The 20,432-nt window shown below is 41.7% G+C and overlaps 2 protein-coding genes across 4 annotated transcripts; both read left to right on the top strand.

Annotated features, from left to right (window-relative positions):
* Positions 1-1,682: 1,682 nt before the first annotated feature.
* Positions 1,683-6,667, top strand: LOC135584822 (uncharacterized). 3 transcript variants are annotated; one of them, XM_065150895.1, is made up of 4 exons: positions 1,683-2,405; positions 4,572-4,817; positions 4,943-5,074; positions 6,529-6,667. In XM_065150895.1, the coding sequence occupies exons 1-3, from the start codon at positions 1,707-1,709 to the stop codon at positions 5,072-5,074; spliced, it is 1,077 nt and encodes a 358-aa protein (XP_065006967.1). In that variant the 5' UTR covers positions 1,683-1,706; the 3' UTR covers positions 6,529-6,667. The 3 variants fall into 3 exon arrangements, with proteins under 3 accessions (XP_065006967.1, XP_065006966.1, XP_065006968.1); XM_065150894.1 differs by lacking the exon at positions 6,529-6,667 and having other exon boundaries at positions 4,943-5,229; XM_065150896.1 differs by lacking the exon at positions 6,529-6,667 and having other exon boundaries at positions 4,914-5,229.
* Positions 5,400-18,960, top strand: LOC103983542 (WD-40 repeat-containing protein MSI1). Its single transcript, XM_009400773.3, has 6 exons — positions 5,400-6,015; positions 6,529-6,855; positions 7,921-8,070; positions 16,051-16,175; positions 16,274-16,369; positions 18,577-18,960. Exons 1-6 carry the CDS (start codon positions 5,641-5,643, stop codon positions 18,794-18,796), a joined length of 1,293 nt encoding a protein of 430 aa, XP_009399048.3. The 5' UTR covers positions 5,400-5,640; the 3' UTR covers positions 18,797-18,960.
* Positions 18,961-20,432: the final 1,472 nt, after the last annotated feature.

Raw genomic sequence — 20,432 nt, 5'->3', positions numbered from 1 at the left:
ATTTTTGTTTTGTTAATATTGAGTCCTTATCAAATTAACACTAAATTTCTTGTTTTAATTTGCTTGAGCCCCAATCAAACATGAAGTGAACGATCAAAATAAAAATATTTTTTTTTAGGGCGGGAAAAGTATTTTTGTTTTCGAAAATGAAAACAAAAACAAAAGCTAAATATTGAGAGTTAATTATAGATTACCCATATAGTTAGTATCCCGATCTTTATATTTTTAAAAGTTATATCGATATTTTTATAGTTATGAAAGTAAAATATCTATGTCTATTTACTATAACAATATTAGTTTTACTAACAAAAATACGAAAACAAAGAGCAAAAAAAGTAAAATTAACATTCCAACGGTGGAGGATGACGACACCATTGGCGCCAATGCCGACGTAATTGTTGAGCGACTCTTTCGTCGCTCTGTATTTACATCGGTGCTTGGTTGTTACGAAATCGAAGTTCATTACCAAAGCTATCGTGGAGATCCGTCACTTATTAAAGTAAGACTCGGAGATGCATGCCCCCCTCGTCGATGCTAGCGTTATGCCCCTCCTTACCGCCTGCCACCTCAACCACCACCACCACTCATCTGCAGCCCATGAGAATGTCGCTACTGCCCTCCTCAACCTCTCCATCTTTGCCTACGAGGCACTCATGTGCATCTCAGGCATCCTTGACACCCTTGCTGCCACCCTCCACCTCCTCTCCCTCATTGTCACCCAGTATATAGTCGCAACCCTTTATAGCAACACCTCCTCCTTGCTCTTCCCCCTCGCGCTCACCTTATTGTTACCACTATTAAACCTAGTAAAGAGCGATGAAGACAAAAAAGTGGAGATGTAAGGGAGGTGGACGAGGCGAAGGCGATCATGAGAGCTCTAGTCGACGAACAAGTGGTTGTGAGGGCTCTAGTCACCACCTCCTCTCCCCCTCACCCCTCATGGAGGTGGACGGGGTGGAGGCGATTGTGAGGGCTCTAGCCGATGGCGACAATGGGAAAGGTGAGCACAGGGGTGGGGGATAAGAGGTGATGGCTAGAGCCCTCATGACCACTTGTCCATTGACTAGAGCTTTCACGGTCGCCTCCGCCCCATCCATCTCCTTGACATCCTCCACCGCATTGTCTCCATCGCTCTTTACTAGATTCACCAATGACGACAATAAGGTGAGCACAAGAACGAAGGACAAAGAGGAGGCACTATTGTAAAGGGTTGTGAGGGTGTGCTGGTGATAGTGAGGGAGAGGAGGCGAAGGGTGTCGAAGATGCTTGAGGTGCACATGAGTGCCTTACGGGCGGAGATGGAGAGGTTGAGGACAACGACAACACTATCCTACACTATGGACGAGTGGTGGTGGTGGTGGTTGAGGAGGCGGGTGGCAAAGAGGGGCACGGTGCCAACGAGGGTGGTGCGTATCTCTTAGTCTTGCTTCGATAAGCGATAGATCTCTGTGATGACTTTGGCAACAGACTTTGATTCCACGATGACGAAGCACCGATGTAGATGTAGAGTGGTGAAAGAGTTGCTCGGCTACTATGTCAGCGTCCGTTACCACTAGAATGCTAATTTTTTTCTTTATTTTTATATTTTTATTGATAAAACTAATGTTGTTAAGGTAAATAGATAATTAGCCAAGACGGCAATAATATATAATTAGTCAAGATATTAACGATGGACGCAAGCATGAACTTCCTTTTGGACGGTGGAGATGACTCTACGATTCCCGTTTCCTGTCTTCTCGCCGCTCCCGCCCGTCGTCGCCTCCTCTCTCCACCGCCGCCTCTCCATCCCTTCTCGCTCCTCCTCCTCCTCCTCTCCGACGCCACTATTCTCTTCCGACCACCGGCCGCCTCTCTTCCTCCGCCCCCCGGCCTTCGCCGCATCTCGCACCGACCTCCATGACTTTCGCCGTTGGGCAGAATCCCTCGCCCTCGCCGCCGGGCCCCGACTCTCCGCCTCCGACGGCGGCCCCGACGCCGCCCTCCTCCGTCGCGAGCTCGCGTGGCTGGTCGAGGACGCAACCGTCGCCGCTGCCTCCGAGTCTGGCGTCGGCGAAGAGCTCCGTCTCAGGGTCGAGCTGGAGGAGCTCTACCGCCTGTGGAAGGCGAGGATCGAGGAGAGGCGGCCGTTCCAGTACATCGTGGGGTGCGAGCATTGGAGGGACCTGGTCTTGGTGGTGAAAGAGGGGGTTTTGATCCCGAGGCCGGAGACTGAGATGGTGGTGGATTTGGTCGCGGAGGTGGAGGGGTTCGAGAAGGGCTTGTGGGCCGATTTGGGAACGGGAAGCGGCGCCATTGCTGTGGGAATTGGGAGGATGTTGCAGGAGGGAGGGAGAGTGTTTGCTACGGACTTGAGTCCGGTCGCATTGGAGGTCGCAAGGCTTAACGTGGAGAGATATGAGTTAAAGGTCAGTTTTTTCAAGATTGATTATTCATTCATTTGTGGTATGAAATTTGGATTCCTAATCCATAAAAAAGTTGTTTTTCACCATTTGGCTGTTAAATCAAGCAGAAAGATCGAGTTATTAGGAATCTTATGGGAGAAAGATCAATATGAGTTAGTCTTGGATTAATTCTTCTGTAATTAGTTGGTAGATTTTTTTTTGACTGAAACTTATATGGCATTGTAAACAGAATTTGCAGGTATTACATTTCTTGTTCTTCTTCCTACTTCAATTGTCTTAGCTATCAGCACTTTATTCATGTGATCTTGTTTTTATTTCTTGAACTACTAATGTCTGATCAAACACCCTAATCGTTAAATGTTATGGGGATATTATCAAAAAAGGGTGGAGTTTGATGCAAACTGGTATCCTAAGATAAGGATATGCAACATTTTTTGATGACTGAATAGGGAAGAAATCAAGCTTAGATTAATTGATGTCTGAAGTTTCATACATTAATGATGACATAGTAGAGAGTTCCAAATTCAGGATCTTTCTCTGCATGTATTTCTTGGGAAACAAAGTATAGTGGTCCACATTTCCTCAGCTATTCTAAATGATGAAGTCATTCCTATGTTTTTCTTCACCTTGTCCTGACGATAACAGAAAAAATAAGCTTGCACAGCTAATTTTTGAACATAGATCATTGGCAATCTAGTTGAATAGGAAAGTTCGTTGCTTTTTCTTTTTTCCATGTCTTAGGAACTTTTGAATAATGATAATATTTGGAACCGTTTTTATGGAGTAATCTGTTTCTCGAAATGAAGCGAAAAAGAAAGCCTCAAATGATATGTCGAAGCAAGGATGATACTTCTTTCGAATGGATGTTCCTTATACGCATGCAATTTGCTCACTATTTCAAGTGTTGCAAAATATATTTTCTAAAATAACTAGTCTTATAAAAAATTGTGGGTATTGGGTTCATGATGCTAATAACTGAGGAAGATTTGTTATATACTAGATATGTTGAACATGTTGAAGATAGACCAGCTTATTTCATGAAATTCCTGACCATTGAGGTATATTTCTTTCTCGTCAGCTGGCCTTACAAATCCACTGAGGTGTATTTGCCTGTGATGATTCATTGGCAAATTGAACTTTGCTGTTATGTTCGAAATTGGAGGCTGTTGTAGATCTTCTTTAAATTGGTATATCATACTTCTCTGGACAATCTATACTCTGGACTCTATGATTATATGTTTCCTATTTACAATCTATATGCTGGACTCTATGATTGTGCCTGTGATGATTCATTGGCAAATTGAACTTTGCTGTTATTTTTGAAATTGGAGGCTGTTGTAGATCTTCTTTAAATTAGTATATCATACTTCTCTCGACAATCTATACGCTGGACTCTATGATTGTATTTGCCTGTGATGATTCATTGGGAAATTGAACCTTGCTGTTATTTTCGAAATTGGAAGCTGTTGTAAATCTTCTTTAAATTAGTATATCATGCTTCTCTCGACAATGTATACGCTGGACTCTCTGATTATATGTTTCCTATTTACAATCTATACGCTGGACTCTATGATTGTATTTGCCTGTGATGATTCATTGGCAAATTGAACTTTGCTGTTATTTTCGAAATTGGAAGCTGTTGTAGATCTTCTTTAAATTAGTATATCATGCTTCTCTCGACGATCTATACGCTGGACTCTCTGATTATATGTTTCCTATTTGCAATATTTTAGCATATTGCCCAATGTTAACCTGGTATATTTATGTTATAGACAGCCAAAACTAATATGTAACTTGTGCTGATTGCGCTAGCAACACTAAGTTTTTATGCTAGTCAATGTTTCTGTGCATCATTGGACACAGGATTATATATCCGGTACTTGAAAGTTCTAATCTCCTACTTTTCTCGACATATATGGTTTATGTTTTTAACTAGCCCAGTCTGTAGTAATACAATGATCTGGATGTTAATATGATTCATGGCAGCAAAACCAGTTCATTTGCTTAAGAGGCAAACATTATAGAGCTCTTTATTGTTTGTATGATTGGAGGCACAAGTTAAGCATATTCATGCATTTTCTCAGTAAATCTCTGCATCTTGATCTGTATAATTGTCTGCAAGATATCATCATTTTGTCCTTACCCAATATATTGCTTCTTTCCATTTAGGACAAGATTGAGTTAAGGTGGGGTTCTTGGTTTGAACCTCTGCAAGATGTTGAAGGAAAACTTATGGGTTTGGTAAGTAATCCTCCATATATTCCTAGTAACCATATTCCGGGATTACAAGCTGAAGTCGGTCAACATGAGCCAAAGCTCGCTCTCGATGGAGGTGAGGCAGGCATGGATCATCTTCTCCATCTCTGTGAAGGCTCTGCCTCGGCACTCAAATCTGGTGGTTTCTTTGCTTTCGAGGTAATGCATCTGCTATAAATTTTCCTCCTTGGTTTGTTCTGTATGTGCTCTAACTAGTGGTTGTAGTAAAAGATTTCAACTTGGTTTCATGATCAGAATCATTTTGGTGAAAATTTCTGTCACAGACAAATGGTGATGAGCAATCCGAGTTTCTTGCGGATTTAATGAGCATAAAGTTGGGGAACTTCTTCCACAACATAAAGATGATATCGGACTTTGCAGGAATCCAACGATTTGTGACTGGATTCCGCAGATGAGTATGTCTAGAGAAAACTCGGCTTTCATATCGAAGAACATAGAGGCCAATTTCTACTCTTATCGTTTATTGTACTTTTGTTTCTTTATCCACATTACAAACAATCATATCTGTTATTCCAATCCTTTATAAATTATGCTGTCAAATTTTCATGTATTTTACGAGTTTGATTGAATCAATTTGTGAGTAATAGTTTTTCAAGATTTGATACTCTCAATACACAAATCAAACGAAATTTTCACATTATTCATCAAAATAAATCATTCTAATCCGTATCTATTGGACATCTAAGTTGAATTCATATTCATTTAGTCTAACATGATTATGGTTTATATGTTGTTCGGATCGGAATCAGAGTCGATCTTGTGTACGGATCTGTACTAACTTTATCGGGTCAGCTTTTGTGTGGGTATGAATCCGATCAGCGGCCGTAATTGTGGAGCGTGGCTTCTCACTTAAGAATTATCGGATTCGGATTTAGAACATATTTGGATCCGACCCGGCACCATCTTGCTTTCTTCCCTTCCAAAACTATATACCCTTCTACCGTCTCTCCTCTCTATATATATGAGAGAGGAGGGGATGCAAGAGGACGTGATGGGGAAGGGGGAGGAAGAGTTGCGGGGGGCGATGGTGGGGCGGGTCATAAACGAGGAGTACAAGATATGGAAGAAGAACACGCCCTTCCTGTACGACATGCTGATCTCACACGCCCTCGAGTGGCCTTCCCTCACCGTGCAGTGGCTCCCCGGCCGCGAGGAGCCCGCCGGGAAGGACTATTCCGTCCAGAAGATGATCCTCGGCACCCACACCTCCGACGGCGAGCCCAATTACCTCATGCTTGCCGAAGTCCGGCTTCCCCTCGAGGACGCCGAGTACGACGCCCGCCAGTTCGACGGCGAGCGCGGCGATGCCGACAGCTTCGGCGGACCCGGCGGCAAGGTTGCTTCCGATCGATCTCTTTTTCCCTCTCGGCCCTAATATTTGGTCCCTTCTTCTTTCATCTTCTTGTGATTATCCGTGCTTTAGGTTAAAGTCGTTGCTAACCAAAAAAGAAAGTTATCTTTTCTCCTCTTTAACTTGAAATGTTTTGGTTTCCAAGACATGTCTAAGTTTGCAATGGTTACGGACTTCTAAATCTTGGTAAGCCTCGTGATATCTTTTTATTCTTGTTTGAGAAAGTGGTCTTGAAGAATCTGTTTGATCATGCTTTAAGTATGTCTTAGTTTTCAAAGTAGTTATTTAACAATGCTTCTTCTTGAACCCTGTATACATGCTTTTATGGTAACATGATTGACAGCATACCACTGTTTGCTCTCAACAGATGTCTCAAGAAATCTAAAATTATGATTTATTCCTAAGGGATATCTGATAACTTGGTATGGTAGGATCCCTTCTATGGTGCATGAGGGTCCTAAGATTCTATTAACTCGCGATGCTTGTGACTATGTCCAGGTGCGAATAGTTCAGCAAATAAATCATGATGGAGAGGTTCACCGAGCTCGCTACATGCCACAAAATCCTTCTATAATTGCAACAAAGACAGTCAAAGCGGAGGTCTATGTTTTTGACTCTAGCACACATCCATTAAAACCTCCATTATTTGGTGCATGCAGCCCTGATTTGAGGTTGAGCGGTCATCTCTCTGAAGGATATGGTTTATCCTGGAGCCAGTTTAAGCAAGGACATCTGCTGAGTGGTTCTGATGATGCTCAAATATGCTTGTGGGATATTAATGGTACTCCTGAAAATAAGGCCCTTGATGCTCTTCATATTTTTAAGGTGACAGTCTTAAGGGTTTTCATAATTACTTTTTTTTTTTTCTGTGCTTGCTTTTTGGTTCAGTTTATTTTCATATTTTAACTCGTCTTTCCTTTTGATTATTTTGTTTATGAGCAAATTTTTTGGATGAGAGGAACTTAAAATATGCTATATGGGCCATATGGGTTGGGTAATTTGGATGTAGACTGCACAAGTAAGAATTTGTCAGTAAAATAGTTGTCGCAATGCTTGGTTGATATAAATGTCTGAAAGAGCATCGGATGCAAGTTATAGAAGTACATATTAAGCAACTTTTGGTTTCATTTTAGTGTTTGCTTAGTATCTTATCCATGCGTTTGAGATGGTAATTGCTCCTTATTACAAAGCTTATCTCTTTCCTCTTATTTGAGGTTTCTCAACTTGGGTAAATGTCAGAGCAGTGCTCTTTGTTAGCATGAGCTGTATCAGATCTCATAACTCATTCCCTCACTAGCTGGTCTATTAGATATTTCTTTGTTAAAGTCTGGATTGACCTGGGAATTACATTGAGCACCAACTGTATATGGTCAACGTGGCTAATTATATTAGAACTCACTTCTGTGTATCTTTTCTATAACACACCTCATTTACTTGGCAAACAAAGCAAGCATGAGAACAGATAACTAACATAAATTATGGAGGTACAAATAAATATGTAGGAGGAACCTAGGTCACATGTGGCTGATGAAACTAGTGAAGCTTTCCATTTTTGCTAGAATATGTTGCTCTGAGTTTCTTTAGTGTCAAATTTCTTGGATTAAGGGTGGGACATGGTAGAATTGTGAGGTTGCTTCCACGTAACCTATCTATTTAGGTTTCAGACTTTGAAGCAACCTCTTCAATTTAGTTCTGTGATTGTCAACTAGTCCCTAAAACCTGCATTTGCAGGACACTAGTGGATTTGTGATTGGTCTATTAAGCTATATATCCAATTTTTAGAACTCCAAAAACACACATCCAACTTATTTTGATTGAGGACCTCTGTTATGGCCTACTGTTAACAATGAATGCTGACTGCTAGGCTTACTACTATACCCTGCATGTTAGGTACATGATGGTGTTGTTGAGGATGTTGCTTGGCACTTGAAGCATGAAGACCATTTTGGTTCAGTCGGTGGTGATCGTCGTCTGTGCTATTGGGATGTGAGGACACCAAGAAACAAGCCAGTTACATCTGTTATTGCTCATCAAGGTGATGTGAGTATATTGATCCACAAGGCTGCTACTTGATTTTTTTTTCTCAGAAATTACCAACATACAATTTAATTTCTTGGCTACAAAATGCTTGGTTTTGTTATCTGCTCAGTTTGATGGTTTATTCTTGTGTGTAGCATTAAGTCTTCACTTGCTGAATCAATTAAAAAACTAGTTTTCTAGCTCATAAAATATTCCAAATGTGTTTGTAGTATCACAAATTTTCCTTAGATAATCATCTACATATGCAAGTAATGATATGCTTGTGGAAGTTATTGGGATTTATTTCTCCAGTTCATGGTGTATGATGACCATGCTGACATAGCAGTGACAGCAGTATGAACTTAAAAAGAGGGAGAGGGAGAGGGAGAAAGGAGGCAGAAATATAGGAAGAGAGGAGAGAAGAACAGTAAAAGTCAAGTTTTGGCAGTGAATGAGTGACATCTCCATCAATATATAAAACTGGCCAGGTTGACATGTGTCATTCCTGTGGGTAAGAATTTTATTTTGTTTGAGAGACGGGTTTTATTCAAGAAGAGGAGTTAAACCCATATACCAATGCTAAAGTTGCTTTTTACTGTTTACATGAGTTCTCTTTTCAGCTTACTTCCCAATTTAGAGAGTTCTAATTGCCGCCAGAATAGTGTTTTTACCCAATCAAGCTGCACATTTTTTATGTTTGAATCGATGTTGTAGAACGTCACTTGAATCCGCATTCTACTGTGAGTTTTATGAGTGGAATTCAATACTTGAATTGTTTGGCAGTATGCAGGAAGTGGCTTTTGAACATTGTTTTTGTTCACTTACGAATTTATGTAAGCCTCTTTTTCACTAACTTGATCACGTCTTTGAAATCAAGCACAAAGAGATGCACCACTATTCTGTTCCCACTAGGAACCAGACATACCCGAAGTTGAAATATGATGGAGAACCTTATACAATACAGATATAGATTTAGTTTGTTTGTCTCTAACTTTGGCATCATTTTCTGGAGTATCTAAGCTGATTTTCGAGTATCGAGAAAGTCTTACTTGCAACATTCCATATGTTATATTCTTTGTGGCTGGAATATATTGGTTTACATTTTTTTAATTAGAATTCTGTTTCTTTTAATTATTTTTCTGGCCATAGTATAATGAACTTCAGTATACTTTGGTTGTCCATCATGAGCAATTTGACTACTTAGACACCCTGGTTAATTGTCTGAACCCATCTGGTTATTTTCCTGGGACATCCTTGTATGAGTAATGCAAAGATGTTTAAGACTTCTCCTAGAGTATCAGATGTGCTGACTTCTTTTGGAGGTTATTGTGCTTGATTTTCGTCTTTATCATTAGCTTCCCATTGTTTATGGTTAATTGAGGCTGATAATGCCATTGTAAGGTTGTTTTTTTTTTTTTTCTTTTTGTCTCTGAAAACGTTTTCTGCAAAAACTTATCAAGTAACAAAAAAGCCTTAATTGTTTGCCATCTCCTCTTTTCTTGTACCATGGACCTGTCCTGATTATTTCCTCCACAGATTCAGACTAGCCTGCTTGCCCAGACTCTAAGCTGATGTTGGAGGAATATGGGGGAAGTGGGTCAATAGATAAATCAATTTTTTTTTGGTTGGAGCTGGATACGGTTACTTAAACATGTTCATATACCTACATTATTTTATCTGAAATTTGAAATCTTCTAGATTTATGGTTTACTTTTCTGTATCCAGATTTCTTAGTTTTGAAATTTGTCACAAAGTGTTAAATCTAATTATATCAATTCAAACCGTCATCGAGAAACATTTTACCTGGTTGATTGTTTTGGAGTTGTATTTTTTTTCTCATCTTTTCCTTTTCTTTGCATATTTGTTTTAAAGTTTTCCTTTTCAAGAATATAAAATATATGTTTGGTTGGGGACTTTATCTTTTGTTGGTGATCCATCCAGTTCAAGTAATCTTATGTTCAAGGTATGCAATTTCGTACCGTACTGGAGTTTCGACGTTTGCTCGGTACGGTACGAAACTGTATACCGAGCTGTCACGGATAAACTTCGAAACAGGGTGTTTGATGTAATGCTTATGTATGTCCGTGTCTTTTGGCATGTTCATGCCTTGTACAGCATGTAGAGGGGCGGCCGAAGGCTTAATAGTCCCATTTTAGTTGGGTTGGTGGCCTCTTTAGGCTTGTAAATAAAGGTTGTGTCATGTGGACACGTGCGAGAGCTTTTCGGTCTGTAATGGACCATTTTACCCCTTTGTTGTGCCACTGTTCAGAGCTTGTAAAGTCTGTTTGTAATTTGCATTGTCTATGAAGTGTTTTTCGGACATGTTTGCTTGTGGATCCCGATTGAGGCGTTCTCTTTAACCCGTTCTCTCTTTTGTTGGTCCTAAGGGACAATGGGAGGCTTCGGGGAGGCTGACCTTTGCGGACGGACGCGCGAGGGTGCCGCACGACTTAGGCAAAACCAACTAAGTCCATGTCATATGGTATCAGAGCGGGACAAGCACTCATAGAAACACTTAGCATGCAAACGTGGGGGACCTAGCGGGGCTGCGTCGAGAGCAGTCAGCACACGCGCGACCGTTTGGGGGAAAACGGGCATGGAGATGTAGGGAAAAGGAGTCGCTCAGAGGAGCGGGCATCTGAGATTGGCATTCAGAGGAATGGCCAACCCTTCGCGCAAGAGGCACCACGAGAACAGGCAAGCTTGGAAGAATGTGGAGCACACAAAGGTTGGGATGGCTGAGTTTGAGCTACGGCTCAACGTTGACAACTATACTTGATGGTGCTCTAGGCAAGCGAGGCGCTTGGCAAGAATGAGACCATCCAAGGTGGAATGAGTTGCTCAACGACCAAAAGAGTTATGCAAAGCTCACAGAGGTGAGGGGGAATTGCTAACTCGAAGAAATTGGTACTCATGCATGGGCTTGTATGCGGACGATGGAATGTTCGTGGCCATCCCAAGGCGGCCGAGACTCGGCGCCATGGAGCATTGAAACTTTCTCTTCGGCATGTGAAGGATACGTCCGTAGGAGGCTGAAGTGTGCAATGAGTTCAGCATGTTGCTATGCCTTGAGGGGTGCAGCGGGGGCTGTATTGACGTGGAGTCACAATCTAGCAAGTGCGTTTGCAGGAGGCAGAACAATGCACAGTTTGTTTAGCAGATCGGAGTAGTCCAAGGGGATGGTGGTCTCCGAAACGAAGAGAGATGTTGCTCCAATGGGACAGTTTTCCAGGAGGGATAAGTCCCGGCTCTCCAGAGGGAGAATAATGTGTGACGGACCTCACATGTTGAGGAGGAGTACCTCAACAAACAACAACTCCACGAAGCTCGATGAACTGAGAAAGCGGCAAGGAGTCGTCGCATGATCTCGCTTGAGAGAATGCATTGGTGGATGCATTGCGAGATCAAGTGGGGGAGCGACCCAAAGCAACTTAAATGAAGGCACACTTGGAGTCGATGTGGAGATCGGACTCAAGGGAGGGCTGACCCGTGGAATAGTGGGAGCGAGGGCCACCATCGACTCAATGCGAAAACGAGGAGCGGAGCAACTTGGGTGTAACTTGGCGAAGTTCCCAAGCCGCATGAAGGGAGCCAGCAGAGAAGTTGGAACATGGAGCAGAGGCACAGTGCTTTTCTTAGATAGAGGTCAAGGACATGAGCTCTTACAGAGGCAAGAGCAGGATCATGTTGTTCCATGGGTCCTTCATTCTGACAGAGCGGACTCATCTTGCATGGTGCCAAAGAAGAAGGGAGCTTCGGGGCACATGCACCTTATCTCGGAGGAGCATTTGATGGAGGAACTAAGGCGACTCAATTTGCGGAGGTGAAGTTGGGTTCAGAAGGCCTTAGCACGGGGCAAGAGGACGTAGAGGCGGGTACTCTTGAAGAATATGCCACAGTGTTGCCATTCGAGTTGTTAGGAAGGAAGCGATGCGCAGCGGAGATTGTGCTGGTAGGGGCAGAGGCCCAGGATCCAGACAATGGTGCACAAATTACAGTGAAGTCGGTGGACTTTGGGAGCTACTAGGCGACGGACTGTCCTAGAGCGGTGCTTCATCTAGGTGTGACCCAGGAGTGGGTGGATGAAGGTCGATTGCCAGAGGAGCGAACAAAATCGAAGGTGGAAGGGACCCTGCGATGTATTGGCAGAGGCCACACATGGAGGGTTCACAATTCGAGTTTATTCCACAAGGATCAGAATGCAATGGAGATGTCACCAGGAGGCGACATGGTGCAGCGGATCGTGGTGGAACAGTTCGTGGCAATACGATACACACAATCTAGTCCCGTGAGGGATGAGATCATATGGAGGTATGATCGGGAGCTACTGGGAGCTCCGCTTTGGTGAACAACGCGACGGCAAGAAGGGTTATGGATTCAAGGAGTGAAGGCCATGGTACCGCAGAGGCGGGTCTTCTGGGCGTGCACCGAATTTTGCATCGGATGAAAACCTTGGTCATCAGCATATGGGGGCTGGGTTCCACCAAGGGAAAAGTTCGAATGCAAGTACCAGTGAGTTCCATGGGAGGGACTTGATCATGCAGAGGTATATGATCGAAGCAGCTGGAGAGTTGGACTGCTCCAGAGCTCATATTCGCTTAAGGGAGCCCGACAAGTCAGAGGACAAGATCGAGTAAGCGAACGTTGCTACCAAGGAAGCTAAGGAGAATAGAATTGGTGCAAACCCTACAACGCGATGGCAGAGGCCATGCATGGGAGTTGCAGTCTGTCTTTCCATCGACCAAACAGACTGCTTGGAGAACACAGAGGTGTTGAAGCAGGGGGTCGAAAGGGGCGAGGAAGCGACGATGAGTCCAGAGGGACTTAGCTACCCAAAATCAAGCATCAGTTAGAATGGAGGTGGACTCAGAGGAGTGCCACGGAAACATATCTACTGATCGTGAAGAAAAGAGATGCAGATGCGAGGCGACGGATAGTAGTGCCATGGGCATGGCAGCGCCATGGTACCGCAGAGGCGGGACTTTCGTAAAAGTCATTGATCCCTTGCTCTCATGGAGGGAGAGCGCTTGGTCGTGAAAGGGGCCGAGGAGGTGGAGTATGCAGAGGCAATCTCCAAGTATCGAGACAAGGCTGAAGGGCAGAGGCCAAGAAACTTCGTAAGACCGGTGTCAACAAGTTTCTCATCAAGATAGCCGTAAGTGAAGGACTTCGGGTCATGCAAGAGTGCACGACCAAGGAATGAAACAAGCAGTACGCGGTGCTGTACCTTTGCTACTCAGTGGAGTAGGCGGCAGGGTTGATGGAGAAGACGGTACAATCCCAAAGGCGACCTCATCTATCAGAGAATTACTCCAAGTTGGGGTGAAAACTTCTCGCATTCCAGAAGTTCGATGGCATTGAGAAGGTGAATCACAGTAGTTAACTCAACGCAAGGAGTGCAAACACTTCAAGTGCTTCAGAAGTGTGAGCAAAGAGCAGGCGAAGGCCAGTAACCAGCTCGATGCATGAAGTACAACCTCGAGGAGGCGGGCGAAGTCAAGTAACCTTTGCCTTCTCAACTCTTAAGAGAATGGGCGAAACCGAGTACCCCAATTCTCTTATCTATCCAGCAGAGGAGCTCTGCACAAGTTCAAAGATCCTTCGAAGATAATGAAAGACAATAGTTGTCAAATCCTCACCAACGGTGATCAGTGCTACTGAGAGTAGATTGTCCGCTTCATTTCCCAACGAAATGCCAATCGAAAGCGGAAGTGATGCGAACCTACTTGGATGTGACAACTAACTGAAAGAAGAGTCAATGAGCAGATTTTGTGGAGGAAGGACCCAAAACTTCAGAAGTTTGCGAGGCGATGCTCGTTAAAGCTCCAACAAGCATCCACCCAGTTCAAACAACATGTGGAAATTTTGAGAGACTGACGCAGTAAGGATGGTCTTTTCCTTCATTTGGGAGATCCGCAGGAATCAACAAGGGTCAACACAACTTAGCCAACCCCACACCAGAGTCAGAGTCATTGGCGAGTTGAAGCAGCATGGCGGATCAAAGGTTCGACTACTCAAAAACAGCAGCGGAGAGCAGCTGGGAGCCAGGAGGCGCATTGCAACTGGAGCGGAAGATTGAAGACTTAGCAAAGGCGAAGAGTTGCAGTGTTCACAAAGGTTTCGACGAGGACGTCGAAGGGATAAGTGGGGGAGAATGTCACGGACGAACTTCGAAACAGGGTGTTTGATGTAATGCTTATGTATGTCCGTGTCTTTTGGCATGTTCATGCCTTGTACAGCATGTAGAGGGGCGGCCGAAGGCTTAATAGTCCCATTTTAGTTGGGTTGGTGGCCTCTTTAGGCTTGTAAATAAAGGTTGTGTCATGTGGACACGTGCGAGAGCTTTTCGATCTGTAATGGACTATTTTACCCCTTTGTTGTGCCACTGTTCAGAGTTTGTAAAGTCTGTTTGTAATTTGCATTGTCTATGAAGTGTTTTTCGGACATGTTTGCTTGTGGATCCCGATTGAGGCGTTCTCTTTAACCCGTTCTCTCTTTTGTTGGTCCTAAGGGACAATGGGAGGCTTCGGGGAGGCTGACCTTTGCGGACGGACGCGCGAGGGTGTCGCACGACTTAGGCAAAACCAACTAAGTCCGTGTCAGAGCGGTATACCGTTCGGTATATATATATATAAATAAATATATATATATAAGGCGACGTCGCCTTTTATAAAATATTTATATATAAATATTCATATATTTTTTATTTTTTATTTTCGTTCTGCTTGGTAACGGACGGTCCGTGTACCGGTAAGCTGACGGACCGGTACGTACCGCCCGTACCGGACAGTATTATTCGAAATTGCATACCTTGCTTACGTTATTATCTATCTAAAATATTTTATTGATTTGTGTTAATAAATTCATATGTTACCTAAAATAATTATAAATATGAATTTTCAGATATTTGATCTTTATTCCATCTGTCCTCATCATTAGTCAGGAATGTTTATGACTTTATGAATGCCAGTATTGATGCATTTCAGTATTTTTCTAAAATTATCCTCACCTATTAGAGAGGGAAATATTTATGTGCTTGTGTACATTTGTATTTGTTGGTTATGCTGCTTTAAAGCCAATAAAAGTTATGCTTTGTTTTTGTTTTGAATATTAGATGATTGATTAGGAGATGATTTGGCAATCAAAAGTGAGTTAGAGAGCTACTTGGTCGACGGTTGAAATTATATTGCTCAAGTAGGGGGCCTTCCATGTTCCCTGCTGTTTCTCAAATTTATGCTTGGCACTTCATATGCTCATTACTTGATGGCAGTTGATGTACGTCGTTTTCAAAATTTAAGTTGTAATTGAGATGTTAAAAATATGCTAGATGAGCAGCCATTTAATGTTAAACATGTAAAAGATCTTGTTTCTTAAGATAAATGATTGCAACTTCTCAGTTCCGCTTGCTTAAAAATGCACACATAGACAGTCCTACAATTTGGAAGAGTTTGATGATGAAGATGACTGCAAATTCTTAATCATGTTCATATTTCTTTAGTAATCTGCATCTCGGACATTCTCACTGTGTTAGAACCAATATCCTGGTTAATCTTTCTTTTTGCCAAGGATCCTCATCAAGAATGTTTTACTTTACAAGCATTGAATATTGTCTGAAGTTGTGCAAATAATTACTTGAATATTTTGCTCAGCATTTTTAAAGACTATATTAAAACAATCTTTAAGCACATTAATTGATGAAGGCATGTAGTATTAGTTTTGTGGAGACAACAGATTGTTGTTTTTTCTTGATGAGCCTGAATTCAAATTCATCCTTGCCAGATGCCTGATCTCTTTAATGATGGGCACGACCATTATCCATTTAGTCTGAGGCGCTACCTCCTTTTGTGAATGCAATCTCTTTCTTCTGCTGTCTTGAATTAGAATTACAGTTTCACATTCTTACCTCAGATCAGTTGTTATCTATTTCACAGTTATTAAATTAGTTGGGCTTGCAAGCCACAAGAATCGAGGACTGACTTTTAAAGCATGGTCCTGTGGCAGGTTACCTGCTTGGCATTCAACCCCTTCAATGAATGGGTCGTGGCAACAGGCTCTGCTGATAAAACTGTCAAGTTATTTGACCTTCGTAAACTTGAAAATGCTGTATACACATTGGACTGGCACAAGTAAGCCACCTTTTACTGTGTTATTACTTAAATCAGTTCTTCTACTTGTTAAAACTTGAAATCTTAAACTGTTGTTCACATTGTTGTATTATGACTAGAGAGCAAGTTTTCCAAGTTGGTTGGAGTACAAAAAACGAGACTATTCTTGCATCTTCTTGTATTGGTAGGAGGCTCATGGTGTGGGATCTTAGCAGGTATTCTTTGAAGGCTTTGATAAATGTTCACCTTGTACAATTTGACTGAATCTTTTGTTTGTGCAGTTATGATGTATTTTTTGGTTGTTTAATTTGCTAATGATTTCCCTTGTTTGCTGGCCTTAATCAATGGAGCATAAAGTTCTGTAGCATTATTAGATGGTTATGCTCATGTGGCCCCTTGATCATTTTCATAAATATCTAGTTTTTATGGAAAGTAATGTTGTAAAACTTCAATGCATTAATGGATTAACTGAAATTTAATTAATAAATCAATGGTGTATTAAATTTCTAGATTGGAGTTATTCTTTTCTTTTGTTTGATAGGTTATGTTAAATATGTGGCTCGGTGCTATCATTTTAATTAGGGACAGTCATTTTTTATTTTAGTTTTTGGAGTAAAGCTACAGTTCCTCATAACTCATTTATAAGAAAAAGAGGGAAAGATAAAGAAACCAAGCTGGTAATAACCAGCAATAACCAGCCCAAGCCTTCTCAGCACTCAGCAGTTTGGCAAAATCTTGAGTTCATATAGATGATGAGCTTCTGTTTCACATATTTCATGTGCATTGCATGACAAGAAGGTGCTGCCGGAGTTGGATCAATCTTTTACTCTAAACAATGGAGGCTTCAGATCCAAAAATGTGCAAGCAATCATATTTCTCAGTCAATGTCCACCGAGTCATTGAGTTGATACAGTCTTAATTGAGCTCAAAATAGTAAAGATAAGATTTCATGTCATATAAGAAGCCCTTGTAGTAGTGAAATCTAATAATTAGTATTTAAGCTTTAACAAAACACTACAAGTATCATGTATGATTGAAGCGAAGCTTTTGGACTAGGGTAAAGTTGCTCTCGTTTGAACTAGGTGTCAAGGTGTTTCCGAGCCTCTCTGTTTGTAGAGGTGATGTATGTGATTCAACTGAATTCAGAATTTATCCTTGGTATTTAATATCTTTAAAATTATAGTGATGTAATAAAGTCAGTGATTTAAAAAGTGCTAGGCGCCAAAAGACGCCAAGGTCCAAAATCGCCCGAGGCGCTAGGCACTCGCCCGAGCGAAGCGAGACGCTAAAATATAAAAATATATAATATAATTAATAAATATAATTATTTAAAAATTTAAATAAAAATATGTTATTAAATTAAGAAAACCTATTAACAGTATTAAAAATTAATCATTTCAAATAAACTTAATATTAACAGTATACTGTATACTGAGCCTGCTGAGTGAGAAACAAGTAGCGGCGAGCAACGGCAGCGACGGCAGTGGGAAAGGGAGCGGGAGCGACGAGCATCGGGAAGCGCGAGCGGCGACAGCAACAGCGTTTGCGAGCAGTGGGAGGCGCGAGCGGCGACAAAGGCAGCGTTTGCGAGCGGCGACAAAGGCAGCGTTTGCGAGCGGCGACAACAGCAGCGGGAGCAGGAGCGACGAGCAGCGGGAGGCGCGAGCGGCGACAAAGGCAGCGTTTGCGAGCAGCGACAGAGGCAACGTTTGCGAGCAGCGACAGCGGCGAGCGGCGACTACGGCAGCGTTTGCGAGCAGTGACAGCGGCGAGCAGCGAGATCGGGAGTGGCAGCGGCAGCGGGTTAGGGTTGGGTAAGGGTTATATCGGTTTAGTTGGTTCGATTGAACCAACTAACCAACCGAACCAGGACCGAACCAGACCTAAAATCCTAGTTCGGTCGCCTTGGTTTACCCAGGCGCTCGCCCGAAGCGCCCAGTGCCTGGGCTCGGGCGAGCGCCTAGGCGGCGCCTGTTTGAATAAAGTAAGATTTGATTTACTTTCAATCACTGAATAAAGTAAGATTTGATTTACTTTTTTCTTCAACACTGAAGCATTTCTCTGTAGCCTTTTCAACTCTCTTTTATGTTGTCATGCTTGACATCTGCCTTGCAAGTCGAATATCTATCTCATGACAATTATTTTTACAGTCCATAGCTTAAAATAAGTTCCATACAATTATTTTTACAGTCCATAACTTGTGGCATCATGTTATGTTGAATTCACTGTCATGTGATACGCTTGCTTTGAATAGTTTTGTCTGATGAAATAATCGACCTATTAACTCGATAGGTTTAGAATCATGCAACTCAAAATGCTTAAAACTAGTTAATGATATCACATCCATCAGATACTTGTATGCTAATTTAAGTCTTCTCTTATGATGTTCGACTAAATTGTGAGTGTTGTAACATACAAACAGGTACAACGACGAACAAACGCCAGAAGATGCAGATGAAGGCCCAGCATCATTGCTGTTCATCCATGGTGGCCACACAAGCAAGATACCAGATTTCTCTTGGAATCCCAGTGAGGATTGGGTCATTGCCAGTGTTGCCGAAGACAACATACTTCAGATATGGCAGATGGCAGAAAGCATGTACCTTGATGAAGATGGTTTGCCAGGAAACGAATCTCCTTAAGCCTCTTAGATCACACATCCACCATCTGAAATCAGTAACCATGTCGAAAAGGACTGGTAAATTATAGACCAACATTGCCTGCCTCTTATTTGTAACTGCAGTCAGTGTTTGTTTCTTTGTATTTGTATCTCTGCCTTTGATATATATTAGATCTCTTTGTGGTATCAGCTCCTCTATGGAATGGGTATGCTTATTATTTTGCTTCATGACTTTGCTGCTGCTGGTGGAATTAATAGAAGAACATGTTATATATGGAAATAGGTAAATCACATGGTACATCCACCAAATCCGAACGGAAACGTACCAAACGATATTGTAATCCGTGAATCACAACCCATTAGAAAAACAAAATAAAAATTTTAAATCAAAGGCTTTGTTCCTTCTAATAGAAAATGTTAGAAAACCACATAGAGCATAAAGGAAAAAACAACACAGCGGAAAATAAAAACAGAAATTAATTTGTTAAAAAAAATAGATTTATCAAATCATTGTGCGAACATCGAGAGCAAAAAAATCTCAAAAGCGATAAAATCGTATCTCCAAATCTACATATTTTAAGGGAAATCGTATATCCCCAAATCTACATATCTTAGTTAATGGATCGAAGATGATGCTCCTCACGTTTTTTCCTTGCATTCGTGTACCACCACACCGCAGCAACCAAGGAGGGATCGATCCTTCTTGCTGTCCCCTCTTGCTGTCCTCTTGAAAGAGATGGCGGCAATATAGATCTAGCCTATCATCCCTTTAAGCTCGAACTTTTATATATAGAGAGTCCTCTTTACTTACCCTAATGGATCATGTTTTAATGGGTATTGGATTTCTATCCAATTATCCTAGCTTAATGGATATTGGATCCTCATCCAATAATCACTCGAAGCCCTATTGGGCCTCACTCAATGGATCCAATAAAACATAGGCTTATTGGATATCTCATATCCAATCTTATATTCGTCGCGTTATCCGCCATATATGTATAACCCTCTAGGCTTAATACCGAGTTGGTCATAAGTTTTAATTGTGAGAACTCCTTCCGACTTAGTGAATTATTATTCTCATGATAATTCACTCAACTCATCGACTACAAACGTACTAGACCACTACGCCATAATCCTCATACAATATAGGAGGATCTAATCTATTGGACTTGTCTGTCCTTAGTTACCGTATATCTATAGTCACTCATTCATTTAGTATCTCATAGATCATATACTGGGCATGATGCTTTCAGGCATATATGAAATTCCCGAAGAATTCCTTCTCTTAATCCGAATCTTATGCTTATCGGATTCATCACGATCCGATTAATCCTGACTAGGGATTTTCTTAAATGAGAGTATATGAGATATTCCTCTCATGATACCGAGAGTGAAAGATCCTTTATTGACATCTAATTGCCTTTATAAGGTTGGCTGACGTTCTCACTGATAATTTGTATTAGATTTAGAACTTCCAAACTTATAAGTCTAGTATAAAAGAACGAAGCACTCAAACAAATCATCATTGGTATCTCAAGTCTAAGGATCAGATACACAACTAGGATTATGAAATCGCTATCTAACGATAAGGTATCATTAACCATCAAATATTTCGTAAGCGGATCATCCAGTGAACTTATTCTCTAATGAGCACTTGC

This window comes from Musa acuminata, chromosome BXJ3-5 (assembly GCF_036884655.1).
Source record: "Musa acuminata AAA Group cultivar baxijiao chromosome BXJ3-5, Cavendish_Baxijiao_AAA, whole genome shotgun sequence".
Lineage (NCBI taxonomy): Eukaryota > Viridiplantae > Streptophyta > Magnoliopsida > Zingiberales > Musaceae > Musa > Musa acuminata.
The sequence above is the reverse complement of the archived record's forward strand: the minus strand, read 5'-3'. Positions and strand labels throughout refer to the sequence as shown.